The sequence below is a fragment of the Tetrao urogallus genome (genome assembly GCF_951394365.1).
Source record: "Tetrao urogallus genome assembly, chromosome: 1".
Classification (NCBI taxonomy): domain Eukaryota; kingdom Metazoa; phylum Chordata; class Aves; order Galliformes; family Phasianidae; genus Tetrao; species Tetrao urogallus.
Genome location: NC_136813.1, coordinates 171,308,688 through 171,329,804, shown reverse-complemented (window position 1 = coordinate 171,329,804; position 21,117 = coordinate 171,308,688). Strand labels below are relative to the sequence as shown.

Genomic DNA, 21,117 nt, shown 5'->3' with positions numbered 1-21,117 from the left:
TGACAATTTAAAAATATTCATGATGTCATCAAAAATACTTTCTATCACTGCTTTAATGAAAAAATAGAAGGAAGTTTGTTCAAGTAATGTCTACTAGTAGACTAGTTTAAAATCAATTTCTCCTGAAGAAAATGGATGCAAATACAATGTTCACTTGCCATGGCTACATTTTTAATACTCTACTGTCTGTGCAAATATACACAAAGTCAGGAAACACATACACAAAAAAATAATAAAAATCATGCTTGAAAGTGCAGGCTTTTCTGTGGATCAGAGCTGAGTTCTTAGATAATACAAAATGTTTCCAGTAACATTTATGCTATCATTAGACATTTATCAAAGAATCAAAATGTGATGATTAGTCATATAAGTTAAAGTATGTGAAATTGCTTCATTAGGATATATCACCTTCAAAAATTACATGATTTCAGCAGGTAAAATTCAAGTTATTTCTCTAGTTCTATTTTACTTTTGTTCACAGCAAAAGTTTATTGATTTACTATAACTAATGCATTTGACATTTCTTATTTGATATGAATGAAGTCTGCTGAAACTCAGATAAATTTACCATGCTAGGTAGATGCTTCCTTGTCATAGCTGATTGAACTGCACAGCTGCGTGGTCCCAAGGCCCACTCATAAAACTTCACTGGCACATGGAGGCTAATTCTTTAGGTTTTTCAGTGAGTGGGCTATAAAATAGAGAAATATAAGTGGTGTCCACAGAAGCGATGAACTGACAAAGTATAGGTCATCTATTCAGAAATGTGTGTGTTGCCTTATGTCTCAAAACTGCAGATCTGAGTTAGCTGTAGTAGTTATCATAGAATCATAGAACCATTAAGGTTGGAAAGGAACCTCCAGGATTATCTAGTCCATTCACCACTAACACTGCCCAATAAATCTTGAAGTCCTGCCATGTGCCTCAGATACTCACGGGCATCTCAGGTGGTTCTAGGCAACTCTCAGTATGCTAGTCTGGATTCTGAATATATTGAAGAAAATATTAAATTTATACATATGAGTACTTGACACTTTTTGCACTTGTGCTCTGAGCAATGAGGCACAGTTATGTGAAATGTTGTAACTTATCTTCAAATTCAAGAAGACTGTGTTTTTAAGTGAAAGTTGAATTTGTGTACTCTGTTTATGTCATAAATCAATCCCATGGTATTTTAGGAAAACACCACATCAAACAGTGCCTAGGTACTGTGTACGCGATTTATATGTAGCCCTGCAATAAGGCTCTGAAAATCCTTGTCCTGTCATGGCAAGGATTGGCCTTCCAGTACTTGAAGGGAGCGTATAAACAGGAGGGGGAATGACTGTTTACATGGATGGATAGAGATTGGACAAGGGGGAATGGTTTTGAATTAAGACAGGAAATTTAGGTTAGATATTAGGAGGAAGTTTTTTACTCAGAGGGTGGTGATGCACTGGAACAGGTTGCCCAGAGAGACTGTGGATGCCCCATCCCTGGAAGCAATCAAGGCAAGGCTGCATGTAGCTCTGGGCAGCCTGGTGTAGTGGTTGGTGACCGTGGCCACGGCAGGGGGTAGAAACCAGATGATCTTTGGGGCCCTTTTAACCCAAGCCATTCTATGATTCTATGATTCTGTAACTGGAGATGTCTGCATGAAAAGTGCTGAAGCAGGGCTCTCACACTTTATGTCCTCAAGCACCGTATGCACCTGAGTATATATGTATGGTTAAAGAGAAAGGCTTTGCCAGCAGTAAATCAGGAGGGAGAGGCATGCAAAGTGAGATGACTACGTGCTGGTATCTCACATATTATGGGAGTGAGCCAGCAGGTCTGAGTTCTCCAGCTTGCAGAGTCTATGCAGTTTTGCCATCCAGCAATACAGAATACCCAGCAAATATAATCTGAGGCTGTTGCTGCAGCTGCACAGTGGGTGCATGCTCTGAGTTAGCCTTCTCTGATGTCCTATGTAAAATTCATTCAGTGTTCTTTAAAGTAAACTCATAAATTGCCCTCTGGTCACCTGTAATCCTGGAGGCTTATCTCTGCACTTCTCTAACTGCAATATTAAAAAACGGATGGATTTAGGACACAGAATATTGTATGATTGATTTTATGCTTGAGTTTTGCCGTACAATGTGTGTAAGTGGGAGTTTTCATTATAAATCTCATTTTGAAGGGTTTATGACTAACTTGTTTCAATTCTCTCTAGGCTCAAAACTTGTTAGATATGTTTTACCCTGGAAGATAAAAACTATCCCAAAAATGAGAAAGAGAGTGAAAGAAAGAAAAAGAATGGTATAATTTTCTTTAGTTACAAGAACATATTTTGAACAAATATATGAAACACTGAAATCTGGAAGTCCTTATTTAAACAATAACTGAAATCATTAAAAATGTAAGAGCCTAAACACATTCACAGGAAGACAATTTTTATGTTCTGGGTAAAATACATGTATCATTTAGGGAAAAAAAAATATCTTTCCAATATTACTGGAAGTGGCTTGTCTTATACAGAAGAATCGAGGAGGGTAATTGTAAATTTCCTATAGCTCTTCCATGATTAAGAAACACTCATTCAGAATTTAAGGATATAACTTTCTTACTCATGAAAATGAGATTTTACTGCCTAATGACTGACTTTTTAGGATAAGTAGCATGGTGCCTGAAAGGATTGAGTAGCCAGAAGCAAAGCACAGAAGTTCATATGCAATATATGGGTGTATTCTCACCCACAAAATGCATTGCACATTGTTTCAGCCTTTCTGTGTGCTTTTCAGACTTACCTGAATAGAAGTATTCAGATGACAAAAGAGAACCTAACAATGAAGTCCCAGCTTCATTGAAGTGTCAAGTTTAAGGTTTTAAGGCTTTTTCCCGAAGTCACAGACATAGGAAGCATAATCTCTCCCACTGCAAAATTGCCATAATTTTTGAGAATCCATTTTCTACATTTTTCCTTCAGGAATTGTTTAGGCATATGGTAGATGGTAGATACACAAAACAGGCTCTTGAAGTTATAGGAATGAACGTGAAGACATGAAAGCAAAGTAAGTTCTTTGGTAAGAAAGTTTTGTTTACCTGTATATGACCAATCAACTTCTTCAGTCAACTTCCGCTGCTGTCTGTAGTATCCGTATACCAAATCTGCAAAATAGCAATGAATTTACAATATTAAAAATAGAGGCTAATAGGAACATGACATATAGATGACTCTCTCAACTCCAAGAAGATAACCACTGTGGGAATTACTGATATATTATTAACTTAGTCTGTATTTTGAACTTCAAACGGTGAGAATGGTTGACTAGAATACAAATACCATTTGTATTGTATCACATAAAGGTCACAAACAAAACAATGTGTTTTTTATGTGTTTTTTCAGTTTATCTGAATCTCGTTTGTTTTTCAGTTCTTAACTTTTAGCTTTACACTTGACATCATCTGAGATGTCCTTCAGAAAGAACCAGACTAAATTACTTGAAAGTCAAGGAACACTGAACTTCAACTTCAGTATAGTTAGACTTCACAGTTTTTCCTCTATCTTTATATTATTGATGCCATTTAAAAATAATGAAGAAATATTCAAAAATTTCACTGCGGGCTAGCATCAGCACTGTAACTAATGTATGTGTATCTCCATAAACCCTACTGAGAAAAGCTAGATATTCAACACTTTTTATAACATTGTTTTTCTCTAGAGAGACTGACTGTATAAATTGATTTTTTTTCTGACTACCGAATAACCTTCACCACTGTGCTCTTTGCTGGCATAATTCTAGCAATACTGCTGATGCATGCACATAGAAGAATGTGCCCCATACTACTTATTATTATATGCAAATTGTAGATTTCTTTGGTAATTTCTAGAATAATAATATCTTCACAAGTTTCATCAAATACTGCTCTGAAGAGGCACAATACAACCCATTTAAGAAACAATTGCATATGAGCACACATATGGATTGTCTCCTTGAGAAAATGCCATGGAATTTTGCTCACATTCTGCAATAAATACAATTTCATGAAACAGAAGTATAACATCCATTTATTTTTCTTTAATAAGAACAAGTCTGTAGCACTGCTTACAGTACATTCAATCGCAATTTCTATTTGGAAGGTTAGCACTCTTCAGTGCTTAAAAATTATTTTCTGCTACCTATCTGAAGTCTGTGTATTTTAATAAATTCATCTGCAACCTCCACGAAATTGGAATTCCTTTTCAATGTTTTTTTCTTCACTTTCTTCCTCCCCATCAAAAAAAAAACACCCTTGTAACACTTAGCAACATTCAGTCATGACTAAGATTTCTACAAAAAGAACAACCCTCCCACGTGAGCAGCAGAACCGAAAGCAGAGGCAAAGGGCCTCATGTGCACGGGTATTGTCTATGGACTGTGTTTTCAAGTCAGTATGCATTATGCCTGCTTCTTTAATTAATTATGTAAAAGAAAGCTGTTTAAGTTCTGATTCACAGGTGTTAGTTGCTGTCTCCAGTTTCCTCCTTTATCCAGTGTCCTCCTAATTGTTGCTTCAAACAATCGCCGGAGCATTCATATGCTAAGTGCGCAGGGTTTGGGCGTGAGAGCGTCCCACCACTTTCTAAACTCCTCATGGAGGCCTGATGGACAAGGAGCGATAGCTTCAATGAGCAAGAAAAAAAGGGGCAAGGTTCACTTTTTTTGGTGCATTACACACTTACAGACCCAGTAAATCTTACGGAAAGTCTTTATAAATGCCAGGAGACCTTAGGAGTTCATACAGCTTCTCTCCTCTGCCATTCACATATTGTGCTACCGCACTCACAGACAGTGATTACCCGTGGTCTTGGGATTGCCTCTTTCTGGTACACGAGTGACAAAGTGGAGGAAGAAAATAAAATTTCATTTGGGGAAGGGAGCAATTGAGGAATGAGGGGTGTCAGAAAAAGTGTGTGTTACTATAGGAATGTACGGGGACAGGCACATGCAGCACTTCCTGCTGAAGTGAACTCCACTACTTTCCCTGGCAAAACCTCACCATGCATGGTATAAAGCCTTGCTGTGTAAACACCCAGTGATCAGCTGAGAGTACAGAGACCAACTAGGAGGAAACGGTTTTAGAGTTAACAACTTGACAACCATTTTTCTTTTGGAATATGACAGCAGGTATACCTCTATTTAAATAATGTATTCAAGTTCCTAATGTGTAATTTAAATTTGTATGGTATTCATAAGAAAGCCTTCACAAAAGTCTTGTGGTTTTATATGTAAATCTACAATACTGATACTTGAACTTTTAATCATCTCGAGAATCAGCATGGCTCTTATGATGCTGACCGCCTCTTCAGACAGAACACAAAATAGCCTGATTTCTACTGCTTGAGGTGTTGTTTTATGAAGCAAAAAAATCCTTTATGTTCTCCTCTGCTTTCAGGAGGCTGTTGAACATGTTTCCAAAGACTGTTGATTTATTCATAGTGCAAGACAGCTCAGTTGTGGGATCATTTTTCAGTTGTTCTATGGTTATCTTTCTATGTACGTCAGGGAGGCATCCAAGATATCATTAAATCATTAAATGCTTTTTGTTCCCTTCTACCCTCCTTCAAAGCCAGGTTTTCTGTGACTTGTTTCCTTTTACATTCTGTATACTCCCAGAGGCCGATAAGGTTAAGAGTAATGGTAGCTAGTGCTGCACCGTGTCCTGGTTTCAGCTGGGCCAGAGTTGATCTTCTTTACAGTGTCCGGTATGATGCTATTGTGGTTATGGCTTTAGGAGAAAAACAATGTTGATAACACACCAGTGTGTAAGCTGTTGCTGAGCAGTACTGCGCAGAGCCAGTATCAGTTTATTGTATTGTCCTGCCAGTGAGGGGGCACAAGGAGCTGGGAATGGGCAGAATCAGGACAACTGACCTAAACTGACCAAAGGGCTGTTCCATACCTTATGACATCATGTGAAAAAACAGTAAAACTGAGGGGAATGGGCTGGGGGGCAGCTGCAGCTCAGAGGCTGGTTAGGCATCAGTCAGCTGGTGGTAAGCAATTGCACTGTGCATCACTTCTTTTGTAGATATATATATACACATATATATGTAATCATTACTGTTATTTCTCTCTTCCTGTCCTGTCTTAATAAATAGTTTTTATCTTAAGCTATGACTTCTACTTTTTTTCCTGATTCTCTCCTCCATCCCACAGGGAGCAGGGGAGTGAGTTAGTGAAGGGCTGTGTGGTGTTCAGCTGCCTGCCAAGTTAAACCACAGCACAGTGTTTGCGAGGGGCAGCTGGACCAACCTATTTGTTCTTGACCTTGTTTCATGCTCAGTCACAGAGAGAAAACAGAGAAGATAAGTTTCTGGTTAAACCATAGAGGTGGGAGTAATAAGATCTTGTAGATATTTTTTTCCAACTAAAATGCGTGAGTATCCAGGTTTTCTTCCTCTAAACATGAGTTTGATGTCTCTTTTGCATTTATGGGCAAGTCAAGTTGTTTTTTATTTACTTCTGTGAATGAAGCATTCAGAACCTCAGTGTGTATTTATTCATCAAATGTAAAGGTAAAAAGTGAATAGTTTTAAGATTAAAATAAATGTCTGTGAATGAAATCTTGATTTGACACTCTGTGCTGGGATAACAAAGCACAGAAAAAAATTAAAAGAAATGGAAACGGAACTTTGAATCTCAGATTTTTGTCAGGGCAATCCTTTAAAAGATGCTGAGGCAACAAGCCACAGTGCCCTCCAGAGACCCTGCTCCTCAGGCTGAGAGAAAAGGGTATTGAGAGGACAGTTCCTGAGACACAAGTTTGTATGGGGATGCCACACTCAATATGCTGCTTTGCTTTGCAGGACACAGAGTGTATTCTGTAATTTTATAGCAGGCTGCTGTAATTTTACTAGGTCTTTATACCTGTCCTTTTTGCCAAGGTGGTTTCAAGATACCAGTTGCTAGATTCAAAAGAACAAAGGGACAATCTCCTGTGGTTTTGCCCTTGCTAACCCTAAACTACAATCTGAACTTCTTTGCTGCATTGCCAACAAAGCCTCCATTTATGAAATTCTCTTTTATCTATGGAAGCTGAGACACATTTAGATATAAGATTTTCTGCAAATGAGGTGCTGATGTTCTGTGTGTAAAGCAGAGGTAGGCACTCAACTCTTCACTCAAGTTGTCAACATTGCTTGGTCCTAGGAAGTCACAAGTCACTCACTACTTTTCTCCTGTCCCCAGATGGAACTGAGGAACAAGGAGGATAATGGACAATGGCAACACATTATAGTCATGTATGGCATTAAAATCAATACAAATTTCAATTTACATGGATAGGATTGGATTTGTGGTTTGTATCTCAAGGAAGAATATCGAAACACACTGGATTCCAGCAAGGAATTGGCTGACCAGAGAGGTTGTAGATCCCCCATCCCTGGAGGTATTCAAGGCCAGGCTAAATGTGGCTCTGGGCAGCCTGGTCTAGTGGTTGATGACCCTGCACATGGCAGCGCATTGAAACTAGATGAACTTTGATATCCTTTTCAACCCAGGCCATTCTATGATTCTATGATTCTATGATAAGGATGTAAGCAATCACTGAAAACGTGCTAATTTTCTCTTTGAGAAATATGAAGTAGAGAAATTCTCATTTTAAACAAAATTGTGCCTTATGAGATCTCCTTTTCATACACTTACATTATTGACACTGCACAAACTGGGTGTTGTCAGTACTAGAAGCTTATACGGGTTTGGAATAGATTACAAAAATCTGTAAATGAGAAATCCACAAACACCTCTTAAACAGAATGATACCACTTTTGGATCACTATGTCCCTGAACCAGACACCGATAAAACTGGGAGGATTATACTGGAAAATTATCATTACATATTTATTTTAATGTACTTCCCTCAACATTTGCTATTGCCTGTTGCAAGGTGTTATCAGAAAAGTGGCTTGACCTAGCAAAACATTCTTCAAATTTTTATTCAAATATCTATTTATACATTATTCTAATACATACCAGCATCTGAGAGCTTGCCCAGACACTCAGCAAGCTGTTCAGAAGGACAAAGAACTAAGCATCCAGATTCACGTTTCCTTCTGCAGAGACTGACCTAAAACCACTGAAGGCTCTCAGGGTGAACAGATTTATGCCTAAAAGTGAATGCCTTGTATGCTACTCATCCAAATACAGTAATGTAGCTATGACTTTATGCTCTACTTGATCTACTATTTTTACTCTTCAACAACACTTTTACAGAACATAAGACATTTAGAAAGTCATATTTTTAGACTAAGACACTGGAGAAGAGTTAGGTTGAAACACAAAGTACAAATCGAAATAGTATGATAAGAACAAAGATGAAATTAAGAAGAAAAGAATAGCTGAAATAGTTTAGGGACATGCAGGTAGCTAGTGGCTTAAAAGTAGGGCACTGGACAAAGATCCTACAAATAAGTCAGAGAGGAAGACAAAATGCACAGCTGACATAATATTTTTTCTTTAAAAAAGCTACATGTGATTAGCAAAATAGATGCTTAACACTTTTCACATATTAAAAAAAAAAAACAATAAATAGATTAGAAAGGCTTTTATTATATATTCTACTTCAAAAAACAATCTTAAACAAAACTAAAACTAAGCAAAATCACCTCTGTTGATAAATAGAGCACTTCCTCCATAATCGTGTCCTTATTTTAGCTCCTTCTGCTGACAGAAAGTCTCAGGACCTGTTTGTATACCTTTCAGCATCTTATCATGGTGTAGTTTCATTTTCTTGACTTCAATGATTCTTGATTTATGCTGACAGATGAATGAAAAGATTCGGAGCACAGTACGTATCAATCCCTTTGAGACAATGAGCTACATTTGTCTAAATAACGTCTCTTTCGTGGATTTGTTCAATTTGTTAATGTCATCTGTAAAACTCTTAAAAACACCAAGATGATTTTATAGCCCATTTCTACCATTTCATATATTATTTCTCCCAGAAAGTCAGTGTCTAAATCTTTTGTCAAGATGGGCCTGAGAATTCTGACAGTCCTAGATAAATTTAAAATTGTATTTTTTTACCCACAGTTCCTTCTGGGTAGGCTTATTTTAGTCATAGATACATTTTAAGGTATCTATAAAGAGAGTCAGTTCTCTTCATCATGCTGGAGTGTAGGCTGCTCACTCTGATACAGACTGAAAAGTGAAACTTTCTGTGCAATAAATATGAAGCCAAAACAGAACTCCTCTTGAAAGGTGACAATTGTGTGTATGTACTAAGAATGTGCATTTACCAATACGGATTGCATTCAAACGTGGAAAAAAGAAAAAGAAAAAAAAAAGACTGATGAGTTTAATTGAAAAGTAGCTGTCATTAAGCACCAGGATATTAACAAGAGGTCTGTTTACTTCAGTTGTCACAGCTTTATAGTGAACAGTGCCATGAATTAAAAGGATAATACCTATGGTATGAACTATGGTTTGTAAATCACTTTTAACCACAGTTTTCCAGTGCATCTCTATATACAAAAGCAACAAGACCTCCCTGTACTCAGCTCTGGTGAGGCCAAATCTCGAGTACTGTGTCCAGTTTTAGGCCCCTCACTACAAGAAAGACATTGAGGCCCTGCAGTGGGTTCAAAGAAAGGCAACAAAGCTGGTGAGGGGTCTGGAGCACAGGCCTTGTGAGGGGCGGCTGAAGGAGCTGGGAATGTTCAGCCTGGAGAAGAGGAGGCTCAGGGGAGACCTTATTGATGTCTGTAATTACCTGAAGGGAGGTTGTAGTGAGCTGGGGGTCAGCCTCTTCTCTCGTGTAACAGTGACAGGACTAGAGGGAATGGCTTCAAGCTGCACCAGGGGACATTCAGGCTGGACGTTAGAAAATACTGCTTCTCTGAAAGAGTGGTCAGGCACTGGAATGGGCTGCCCAGGAGGTGGTGGAGTCACCGGTCCTGGAGGTATTAAGGAATGTTTGGACATTGTGATGAGGGACATGGTTTAATGAGAACTGTTGGTGATAGGTGGATGGTTGGACCGGGTGATTCTGTGGGTCTTTTCCAACCTTGAAGATTCTGTGATTCTATGATTCTAACAAGGACTCCAGTTTGACCAGTTTATGTTCTACTCTATTGCAGTTTTACATGCCCAGAGTTTACAGAATGCACTATTGTTTTTACCAGCAAGTGGAAGGTGGAAGTGAGCTCAGAATACCACAGAGTATGACCAAACTGCTTAAACTTGCTGCTTCTGCTTTCGTGGTGACTACTGGCAAAGTAATAGCATATGTTAGATGTATCCTTCCATTTGTGATCTTGTATATCTGGACATTAAAATGGTCTGACAGACTTCAGCTTCCTACACAACTATTAGCAGTCAGATGAAGCATTGATTATATTCAGTTTTAAGACTTGCTGGGAGTCCAAGTAGTTTTCAAGTGCCAGCTCGTTGAAAACAAGTAGACAACAGAGTGTTTAGGTAGGGAACTGGTATCTTTCCAGAAGAGATGTTTTTGAACAGGTACAGCTGAGTGAAATTAGATTCCTATGAAGTTCTTGGGCTACATACAAAGTAACCCAGGAGTCCTGGATGACTAGCCTGCTGTTGAAGGATGTTTAGCAAATTTTAGGTATCTGAAAAGAAAACCGGAAGGGACTTAGGAAGAATGTAAGCTACCTGAAGATGTACCACGAATGTTCAGTGATTGCAGTGAGGCAAATTGGGTTTTATGATAGAGGTGGGAAATTCTATTCAAGTGCAGGGATCAAGCTGTGCCTCCTGAAATACACTTTTATACAATTGCTTCCTTCCAGACTCTTCTCCTTGAACCCACTTGATCTTATAGTGCTGCACATATAAATTAACAGAATCACATTAAAAAAAAAGCTAGGAGAAAATCCAGGCCAGACACGAATAAACAAAATTCAACCAAGTCAGTGAAATTACAGACTTCATTTTAAGATGAATTTGCTTCTGTTAGCACTACCAGAGAAATAGGAAAAGAGAGAACTGAGGAGAACTGGACTTTCCTTAAATGTTTATAGCAATGATAATGTAATTGTATTTGCATGACACTCTTCAGTGGCACTTAATGTGTGTACCTATTTTTTTTGCAAAAAAAATAAGAGGTTCTCTTCTCTAGAATATTTAGAAGAATAATTAATGAAATGAAACATATGAAGCAACCTACATTGTTCTGTCATCCTATGAATTCTTTGGGGAAAGATGTCATACTAAAATTAAAAAGGACCAAAAAAAAACAACAAACCACCAAACAACAAAAAAGGGGGAATATCTTGAAACTCCTCAAGGAATCCAAGTGTAATCTTAGGTTTTACAGGCTTTATGGAAGAATGGCAACTGCAGAGGGAAGTGAGCACATCTGGGCATTTGCCAACTTGTACACAATGCAAGGAGAGTTTTGCACAAAAGTTGTATTTTCAATAATCCAGGCACTAAGAGCTCCTACTAGGCTCTTGCTAATTAGCATGTTTTACTTCTTTTGAAAAGCAAGTGGTCAGTATCTGGTCCTCTGCTTCACCAACCATGAATGAGTATGGTACACTATTCTATTCTGTTATACAGTGTTGTTATTTTCAGATACTGCTGAAAACAAAAATATGTATATTGATGGCTCCTGGAAGTGCTTGTTTACTGCAGCTATCTACAGTAATCTAATCTTGGTTTTTCCCATCAGATATTTTGATAAAATGTGTGAGATATCAAATAAAATAAAATCATGCCATTTGAAAATAAAATTTCTTCAAATTTCCTTTCTTGATCTCATTTTTTAATTCTTTTTTATCCCTCGTTATCTACACTTCATTTACCATTTGATGTACTTTTGAGGTCAAATTCTGTCTTAGATTTCTTATATGTACAAGGCAGTACCTTGATGGAAACAGGAAGCCCATTCTAGTTCTGCTCTATATCACCCACAAAACTGGAACTTCAGAGATATGTTCAGAATTCAGATAATGTTTGGCAGTGGGGATTCAGGAGAGTGTCAGACATTTTGCACGATCGAATTAGTCATGTACCTTGTTCATTTGTATTTAAACTATATACTCCTTATCTTGGAGAGGAGAGGTAGATCTGCCAGGGAAGTTACACAAGGCCCTTGTGAATGCAACAGAATGTTACACCACTATACAGGTAAACACCTCTATCTTCCAATCTCCTAAGATCTAATTTATCTACATTTCATGTAGCAGTAATAGAAAACAGAATAGAATACAGCTTTATGATTTCAGAAAAAAAAAGAGCCTGTTTTGCTAGTTCATATATTTCATGTTCTTTCCATATACATAGGTTGTTCTGAAAGTCATACCTCCTATTTATTTCCATGGAAACTACAACAAATATAAAGAACACAATAACACTATTTGATAGAGTGAATTCTTGGCTACAAAACACTATTTTTCAGCATAGTCACCACCACTAGCTATGCATTTGCACCAGCAGTGGACAAGAGCCTGTGTGCCATGCTTATAAAAATCTGCACCATCAGAGTCAAACTCTCCGTTGCTGTCACCGCTGCTGAAATGCACCACCCATTGCCTCTCTGTGCTCAAATCCACTGCTTCGTCTCCATCAACGTTCTGCAAGCACAGATGAATGTCAATGGGTGTCATTTTTTTCTGCGGGGAGGAATTCAGTGACACACCTTTGCTCCATACACACTTCCAGGTCAGATGCCATTCTGTCAGGCTGCCCCTCTGCTGCCATCTGTCACACAGCAATAAAATGCAACGGAATATTGGCAGGAAGGTTCAACCCCTACTGCCATACCACCAGTATCCACTTCTGATGTCACTGGCCAGCAGAATAAAATAGGAGGCATTAATTACAGAGTAGCCCTTTATGCTTGCTGAATTCTATCTCCAGACATAAGCCCAGTAGAACAAGGTTTGACACAAATGAGGAAATAATAGCCCTATAAGATGATAGATACATGGTTTAATCAATCATTGTAAACATGAAATTTCACCTTTCTGCAATAACCATTTCCCAGTATAATCCAACTTTTCACTAAGGCAGTAAAAAGCCTTTTCCCAGGTCTCAGGTGGTGGTGGCACTCCATGAAAAGCCTTAATTTGTGCACTGAACCACAAAATGGAGGTTCTGACCTCTTGTTACTTGCAATCCTACACTGAGTGTATAACATGGTTTGAACTGAAAATCCCATTGAGGCAATTCTCTCTCCAGGTTCAGATTAGTTCAATACAACTGAAAGTTCATATATTATGGCAGTCAGCTGTCAACACTCAATAACTGACTGCAAATTGACTATGACTTCCTAGCAGTACGAAATTAAATCTTTGAAACTAAAATCAGTACACCTGACAATGTCATTATGATTCGTAGGCAATTTTTTTTTTACCACAAACTAAACACTGTAAGACACAGAAATTAAATACAGCGTGTCTAACTAACAAATCTGTTTTCAGTTAATTTCAATTACTCATCTACCAAGATTAAATGATTTTAATTGCCAATTAATAGAGTAATTAACTGCACTGTCAATTAAGTACAATCAGAATTAGAGGAAAACATTATCTAAAAATGTGTAGTGAGTTAATGCCTTGTGCACACTAAAATCTTGTAAATAGATTTCAGTGCACCTAAAGTGACTTGTCAACTTACAGGTTGCTGATAAAGCCATTCCCACATTGGGAATTCAACTGCCAAAGCTATTTGCTGGTTTGGATCAGGTCTCCCAACAGAACTAAGGAGTTCGAGCTCTTAAGCGATGAAGAATTAGTTCTCCAAAGGGAGATTGAACACTGAACTCCCACTGTAGGTTCTCAAAGAGTCTCAAAGCCCTTGACAAACAAATATCTGCTCTTGTTGTGGGTGTACAGTGCTAAAATCCTGGGTAAAGACATTAATTAACAGGCTGGAGGAGGGATGGGGAGGGGAGGGGAGAGGAGGGGAAAAGAGGGGAGGAGAGGAGAGGAGAGGAGAGGAGAGGAGAGGAGAGGAGAGGAGAGGAGAGGAGAGGAGAGGAGAGGAGAGGAGAGGAGAGGAGAGGAGAGGAGAGGAGAGGAGAGGAGAGGAGAGGAGAGGAGAGGAGAGGAGAGGAGAGGAGAGGAGAGGAGAGGAGAGGAGAGGAGAGGAGAGGAGAGGAGAGGAGAGGAGAGGAGAGGAGAGGAGAGGAGAGGAGAGGAGAGGAGAGACAGGCATACCTCTGACTATTCCAAGGCAAACAATGAGTTTTAATAATAGGAATATATTAATATAGCTATACTCCCAAGTATAGCAAAGAAAAGTCAACCATTCTCAGTGAGTGTTCAGAGTATTTGCCAGAGGCTTTTGCTAAAATTTTACTGTTCCTGGGCTTCATCCTTGACAACAATAGTTCATAAATGTACACACTGCCAAAAAGCAGTGACATGCATAAAGCATGACTGTGAAGTGAGGATCATTTCTCTCTGGTAAGAAAGGGCTTATCAAAGTCTGGTAAAGAGACATGGCCAGCTTTTGGATTGCAACTCTATACACTTAATTTGACAACTCGTAGGTAATGTATTTATATCAACTGAAAATGTTTACCTAGGAAGGTAAACATGTAACAACACTACATGATATTCAGATTTGATTGGTGCAGCAACAAAAATTATTCTAAAAAAAGGTATTGAGAAAAACTTTTCTTTATTGGGTTTTCAATTAATGTTACCAGCTGAATGAGGAGACTGGGAAACACCTGGAGAGCTAAAAGTTCTTCAATATATAGCTGGAGTCAAAACTATGGAAATTTGGAAGTAGGTCCAAAATCAGTCTTAAAACAAATAATTTGTGAGGCTTCATCTGAAAAACTGTATTTTTTGCAGTTCTTGCAATCTCAAAACCTATCAAGCACAATGAAATGGGAGAGAGGGAACACTAATGAAAGTGACTGTGGAAAAGCTCTAAATAAAGGATGATGGAAAAGGTTACGAATGCTTATTTTGGGATGAAAACAAATATAAAAAATAATGAATATGGCTGAAATGAAGATTAGGAACTTTTATTCTCCCTCTTTCTACAAGAAAAAGAACAGCCAGGGGCATTCATGAAAAATATGAAAGTAAGAGAATCAGTGAAAGGGTATACTTCTTTTCACATGGAGGCAATTATCACTGCAGGAAACTGTTGAGTCTAACTACTGAATCTAACCGCTAAGTGAAGATCAAAATAGCTGTGAAAATATTGAGAATGCTTGAGTTGTCACATCACATCTAGAAAAGAGCCTGGAATAGATGTAATTACGTATGTATGAGAAAAGACTATTGAGTATCTTACTGCTACCCGCTGGGAGGTATCATGTTCATTCTTCTGAAGCATCTACACTGGCCTCTGTCAGATGACAGTGAATTCAGGTATGATCCAAGACAGCTATTGCTGCTATACAGGAACGACCCATGGCATTTGATACACTCCATTCTTGAAGAGAACAGGAGCGAACAAATTTTGGCCTAACCAACACTGCAGAGAACGCTTTTTATAAACTCTCAGGCAGTGTTATTTTCAAATGTCATAATTCTGTGATTCCTCACTGAACATTTTTTCCTCAAAAATTGATTCTTCTACAAAGGTTCTTTCTAGGTGACCACCTTTTCTTTTGGGCAGTTTCTACACATTCTTCTGTATCTAACTGTTTTTTCAGGTGAACTGGGAGAATAGCCTTATTTGGCCATTTCCCCATATGCTTTCCATGAAGGCAAAGAGATATTACTAAACTGTAAAGTCGCTCTTTTTTTTTTCTTTTCTTTTTTTCTTGCAACATGTAAGGAAATCCTCCCTGCAGTTGCCTGCTCTTGTAGTAAAAGATAATTTTGCATGTCCAGTAAAAACATCAGTCAGTATAATACTTACTTGATGAGACGATGCTGTTGTTTGCACTGTCATCACCTACCAATGATCTTTTTTTCTGACTTTGAGCAGTTACCATGTTTCCCATTATAGCTTTAATGTCCAAACATCTCCACTGTTGAACACACGCAGGGGACCACAGCTCTTATGAAAACAATTTCTGGGATTTACATCTCTGAAATTGGATAATGGGCAAGTACCAGCTGTTCATGCTGGGTTAATTCTGAGTTATGACTTCAAAAATCTGCCTCTTTCCACTGGAAAGCTGTTGGGTAATGCCTTTCTAAAGGAAAGCCAGGAATTGTAGTTACAATGGTTGGTATAAAATGCTCAGATAGCACCAGAGAGATAGTGTAAAAAACACCTGACATGGATTAGAGACACCACATCTTTCATTTTTTTGTATTCATTTCATTTATTATTTCTAACCTCGGCAACTTCAGCATCATCAAACGAAAATCATCCCTAATGCAAATCTACCATTACACTGTGAAACTATCCTGCAGCATATTAATTAAGCATATTAATTAATTATTATATATTTTGCTTTTGTTATCTGAAATATATGACAGTGAGACAGGTATTAAGGTGGAAAATAATGAATAAGCTGAATACTCAAATAATCATAGGTTACCTAATGCCACTATTCATTGTACTGACATTTAATTTAAATGTAGAACACCCCAAATGAGGCTGCCAGGTAGGATTTCCTCCTGTTAAAGGTAAAGAGGAATACAGTCTCAATCACTTTCTTATTACCAGGGCAACTTACCAGCAGAAACATTTGTGTCTGAGGAAAATCAAGATGAAGTGGAAAAACTAGACCTGACGTTTTGTTATGCCCTATTAAGGTCAGTGTAAGAGAATTTGATGGAGAGACTCTGAATCGCCATATTTCCTCAATAAATTCTAGTTCTAACCTCCCACGTGAGCTGGCCACCCTAGAGCAGGTCTCCCATCCCACCTGTGTAAGCACTGAGGATTTCTGCTGCTGAATTTCTGGTACTGAAGGGACACTACATGAATTCACTTAGCTCCCCGGCACAAGGCAGGTAATGAGCCAGGACCACTACTGCATTTTCGTTCCTCTTGTTGCCTGAGTAGAGGTTGTAAAAAACTGCAGGATCATTTCATCTTTATTTCAGGGATCTATCCATTCTTCAGCTGTTAATTTTTTAATGTTCTTTTACTGATAAATCATCTATTTTAATTGTAGTGGGTTACCAGCATCATGCTCTTTGAAAGAGAAACCCTTAAAAAACAACGTCTAGCTCTGATTAAGTTGACTATCTGAATTCAAAGCATGTCTTGACTGCTTTCCATGAAAACAACTGATCCTTTTCATGGGTTAATGCCATTGTAACTTCCTCTACACATTGAACAGATTACCATGGACACAAATTCAGACTCCTTCCATTCACACAAGGTCCCTAGAAATTTACATAAGTCGGTAGAGAGAACAGGCAGCCAAGCTTTCACTGCCATGAATATTGCGATGAAACTTTCAACAATCTGTATCTTTGTGTTCTAAAAAACAGTTTACAGCAAAAACTGCAATTCAGTTAAATGTCGAGGAAAAAAAAATACTAAGAAAATATTTTAAACAGTCTTTTTAGCACATAATCTCTACTCAGTTATCTTAAATTAATTTGCTGCCAAATCAGAGCAGTTTGGAAATATCCTATGTACAATAAAAAATGCTACTTTGTTATACCCTAATACCAAGCTTTTTATGTCAGAAATAAAAAACTCTGAGAAACAGAAGTGAACCTATAGCACATGAAACAAAACAAAGATATAATACCTACATTTGACCAAGAAGGTGTACTCAATACAGTTTGTGACTTAAAAATGACAGGGATTTTTGCCATACACGCTTTTCCATATTGAGACTCAGTTTTGTCAATTGTGTTCAAAAAAGTTCCCTAGTCCATAAAACATCACTGTAGTTTTGTATTCAAGAACTTTGTATGCAGAGAGGCCAGGACAGGATCATCCAGAAGCTGAATTTATTGCAACTGTGTTTAGATATCGTGAATAGTGATCCATTTTAAAAAGAGTGAGGTGGATTCCAGTCTTCCAAATGCAAGCATTCCTACCAGATTCTGTGCACCTAAATTACATGAATCCTTCTTGAAATGTTTCCTTGAAAAGAAGCAGTACAGCTTCTATTAGAAAATGTCTCTCGAGGAGAAAATCAGACCTTTCTGAGGAATCTGGTTCCATCTTATTAGGCTAACCTTTTGGTGAATGGTATATTACAGGATGAAGAAAGGTCAGTGCATTCCTTGAAAAGCTCTTAATCCAAAGGCACTGAGGGATGCACAGCTTGTCCCAAATACTTCAGTTTATATGTCAGGAACAAACTTTTCCTCTAACGTTACCCTACTCACCTTAAAAGCAAAGTATGCATTACGCTTTAAACTGTGTGCTCATTCAAACACAGGTTTAAGAATTACTTCCAAACAATGAAATATATTCCATAGTAAAATAATAAAGAGAGTTTATTAAGAGGGCTTGGTTTTTCTGACTACATTTTTCAACCATTTTTTCTCAGTGAGAGAAAATTCTTACTTAGTAGTAAGAACCTTTAAGATGACATCAATACCAATGCATTGCATGATTATATGATTGCATGCAAGCATCACTATATTGTCATCTCCACCTGGGACTTCAAGGCTAATTTTAAGGCTGTTTCTGGAAATGAAGCATCCTGACACTCTGAAAAACACAAATCCTGAGTTTCCAAGTGATATTTGTCAAATGGCACGCACACAATAGATAGCTTAGAGAAAAAGCTGGAAAATTTTTCTTTGGTCCATACATAACAAGCAGTATATTAACGATATATTATTTCACTTATGGGAAATGCAAATTTCCTAAGCCACGAACATTGATTATTTGAAGTTTACAGTAATTTACTGCCTCTTTCCAAATGACAGGCGTCTGCAAAAATGTATGTATGCCATGGCAAAACAAGAGAATTTTTTTTTCTTTCTGTATGTATGAAATTAAGCATGAAGTAAGCACGGTATTTGAGGAAAGAGTAAAGCACACCTCTTGATGGTGTACTGGTTACAATCCATATGAATAGTGCCTCTGAAAGTTCTCATGTGGCATTAGGCATGGCTATACTACCATTCAACAAGACCTGGACAGGAGGAGTCTTAACAAGAGCAAATATAGGATCTTGCATCTGGAGAGGAATAACCACATGCATCAGTACAGGTTAGGGGATGACCTGCTGGAAATGAGCTCTGCAGAAAAGGACCTGGATGTCCTAGTGGACAAAAGGTTTTCCATTAGCCAACAGTATGCCCTTGTGGCCAAGAACACCAATGGAATCTTGGGGTGCATTAAAAAGAGTGTGGCTAGCAGATCAAGGGAGGTGATACTCCCCCTCTACTCTACTCTGCTGTGGTGAGGCAACATTTAGACTACCGTGTCTACTGGGCTCCTCAATTAAAAAACAAGACAGAGCTCTCCTAGAAGGAATCCAGCAGAGCACCACAAAGATGATAAATGGCCTGGAGCATCTCCGTATGAGCAAAGACTGAGTAACCTGGATCTTTACAGCCTGGGGAAAAGAAGACTGAGAGAGGATCTGATAAATGTTTAGAAATATCTAAAGGGAGGTAGGAGGCAAACTGATGAGGCCAGGCTCCTCTTGGTGGTGTGTACTGATAGGACAAGGAGCAATTCCTAAAGCTTGCAGACAGGAAATTCCATACTAATATGAGGAAGAACTTCTTTACAAGTAAGGGTGACAGAGCAATGGAACAGGTTGCCCAGAGAGGTTATGGAGTCTCTTTCTATGAAGAAATTCAAGATCCATCTAGATGCCTATCTGTGCAATCTATTGTAGGGTACCAGCTTTTGCAGGGGGATGGACTCCTTGAGGTTACTTCCAACCATGTGATTCTGTGATGACAGATAAGAATAACAATAAATAGGTAATTGTCAAAAGCCTAGTTTAGAAAACTTCTAACCTTCATCCCAGAGGGGATACTTGGTGCTTGAATAGTTGGAATATATAGATCAACATTAACTCTCCCCTCTATTGCACTGTTGAGGCACAGGAGAGGAAAAGATCCAAAGCAACGTGAGTCTCCAGGCATCTTGCAGCTGAAGCTAGAAAGAAAAAACTAATACAGGCCTAGCCTTCTACTGCAAATTCTAGCCTTTGCAGAAATGTATTTTGGCTTTAATTGAGAGTGTGTAACAACATGAAGTTTTCAGAGGACCATGGCTTCTGATAAACACCTGAATCCATTCACTTTTGAAGTCAAAGTGCAGAAGACCACAGATGGTATAACCAGCCATTTTTCTTTCTCCATTGGCAAAACTTACCTCTGGACTGTAGATAAAAATTAAGTCATGATATTACTCCAAATCAGGACTTAAGTGTTTCATATCCCTTTCTCATATCTTTTTTCAGAAAAGGGGAATCAAAATGCCAGAGTGTATGGGGAGCTTTAAGTACAAATGAAATTAGAGCTTTGGAAAAACAGTTTCTTCTGGAAGAAGTTAATCCAGAACAGGACTCTCCTGCTTTCCAGTTGCTTTTTTTAATTTTTCCCTTTCCCTTCATTCCTATTTTTTTTCTTTTTCTTCTGCTTTATTTAACATCTTCATTTTCTCCTTTTTCTTTTCTTTTTTTAAAAATTTTTTTTTTTTTTTTTTGCTAATGTTCAGTAGCCCATTTAGCCATTTTGACAGCCTTCATTTTGTAAGCACTTATTTCCAGATTTCTAAAGTTTTAATTGTTCTACCTAATCTGCTTTCATACGTTTTATCATGCTGAGGCCCACCTGGTGAGCAGGTTCCATAGCTTCATCTGCTGCCAGGGAAAGCTCATGTGTCACTGAAGAATCAATACAGGCAGTGGCTGAAAGATGGTTGCAGTCATCAAAGCAGTCAGATCCTTTTTCCTAGGGTCATCTTGGGAGCACACCAAGATGTTTTTTTTACCAGCCAAATGCCTGCTCCTAGTGGCTGTCTTTACCCCAGAGTAGGCACAAACCTATTTGCGTGCATGCATTGTGTCAAGCGAATGCAATACGCTCAGTGATAGGAGTAAACTTCTCAGCCCTGGTGAAACTGACAGCAAAGGGCAGGCTGCTGCCATTAAATTAACTCCCCAGGGAAAAAAAGCTGCCAGCAATGGACTGAATGATGGATGAATTGTTCTGCAAGGCTGCATATAACACAGAGTTCATGGCTTAAGCATTCCCTTTCTTTTTGTATCAAATTGAAGTTCCCCTTTTCACCTATGTATTTTGCCTCAGCCCACGTCTCAGATGTGATTTACCCATCATTAGTT

General features: G+C 38.2%; 1 protein-coding gene across 1 annotated transcript in view; it reads right to left on the bottom strand.

Moving 5' to 3' along the window:
• Positions 1-21,117, bottom strand: part of PTPRZ1 (protein tyrosine phosphatase receptor type Z1) — a gene marked incomplete at both ends in the record, with an annotated part of 132,298 nt that overhangs the window by 91,928 nt on the left and 19,253 nt on the right. The window contains one exon of the mRNA XM_079539577.1: positions 3,061-3,126. Within this exon, the coding sequence (XP_079395703.1) occupies positions 3,061-3,126 (66 nt within the window). The remainder of the gene's footprint in view (positions 1-3,060; positions 3,127-21,117) is intronic.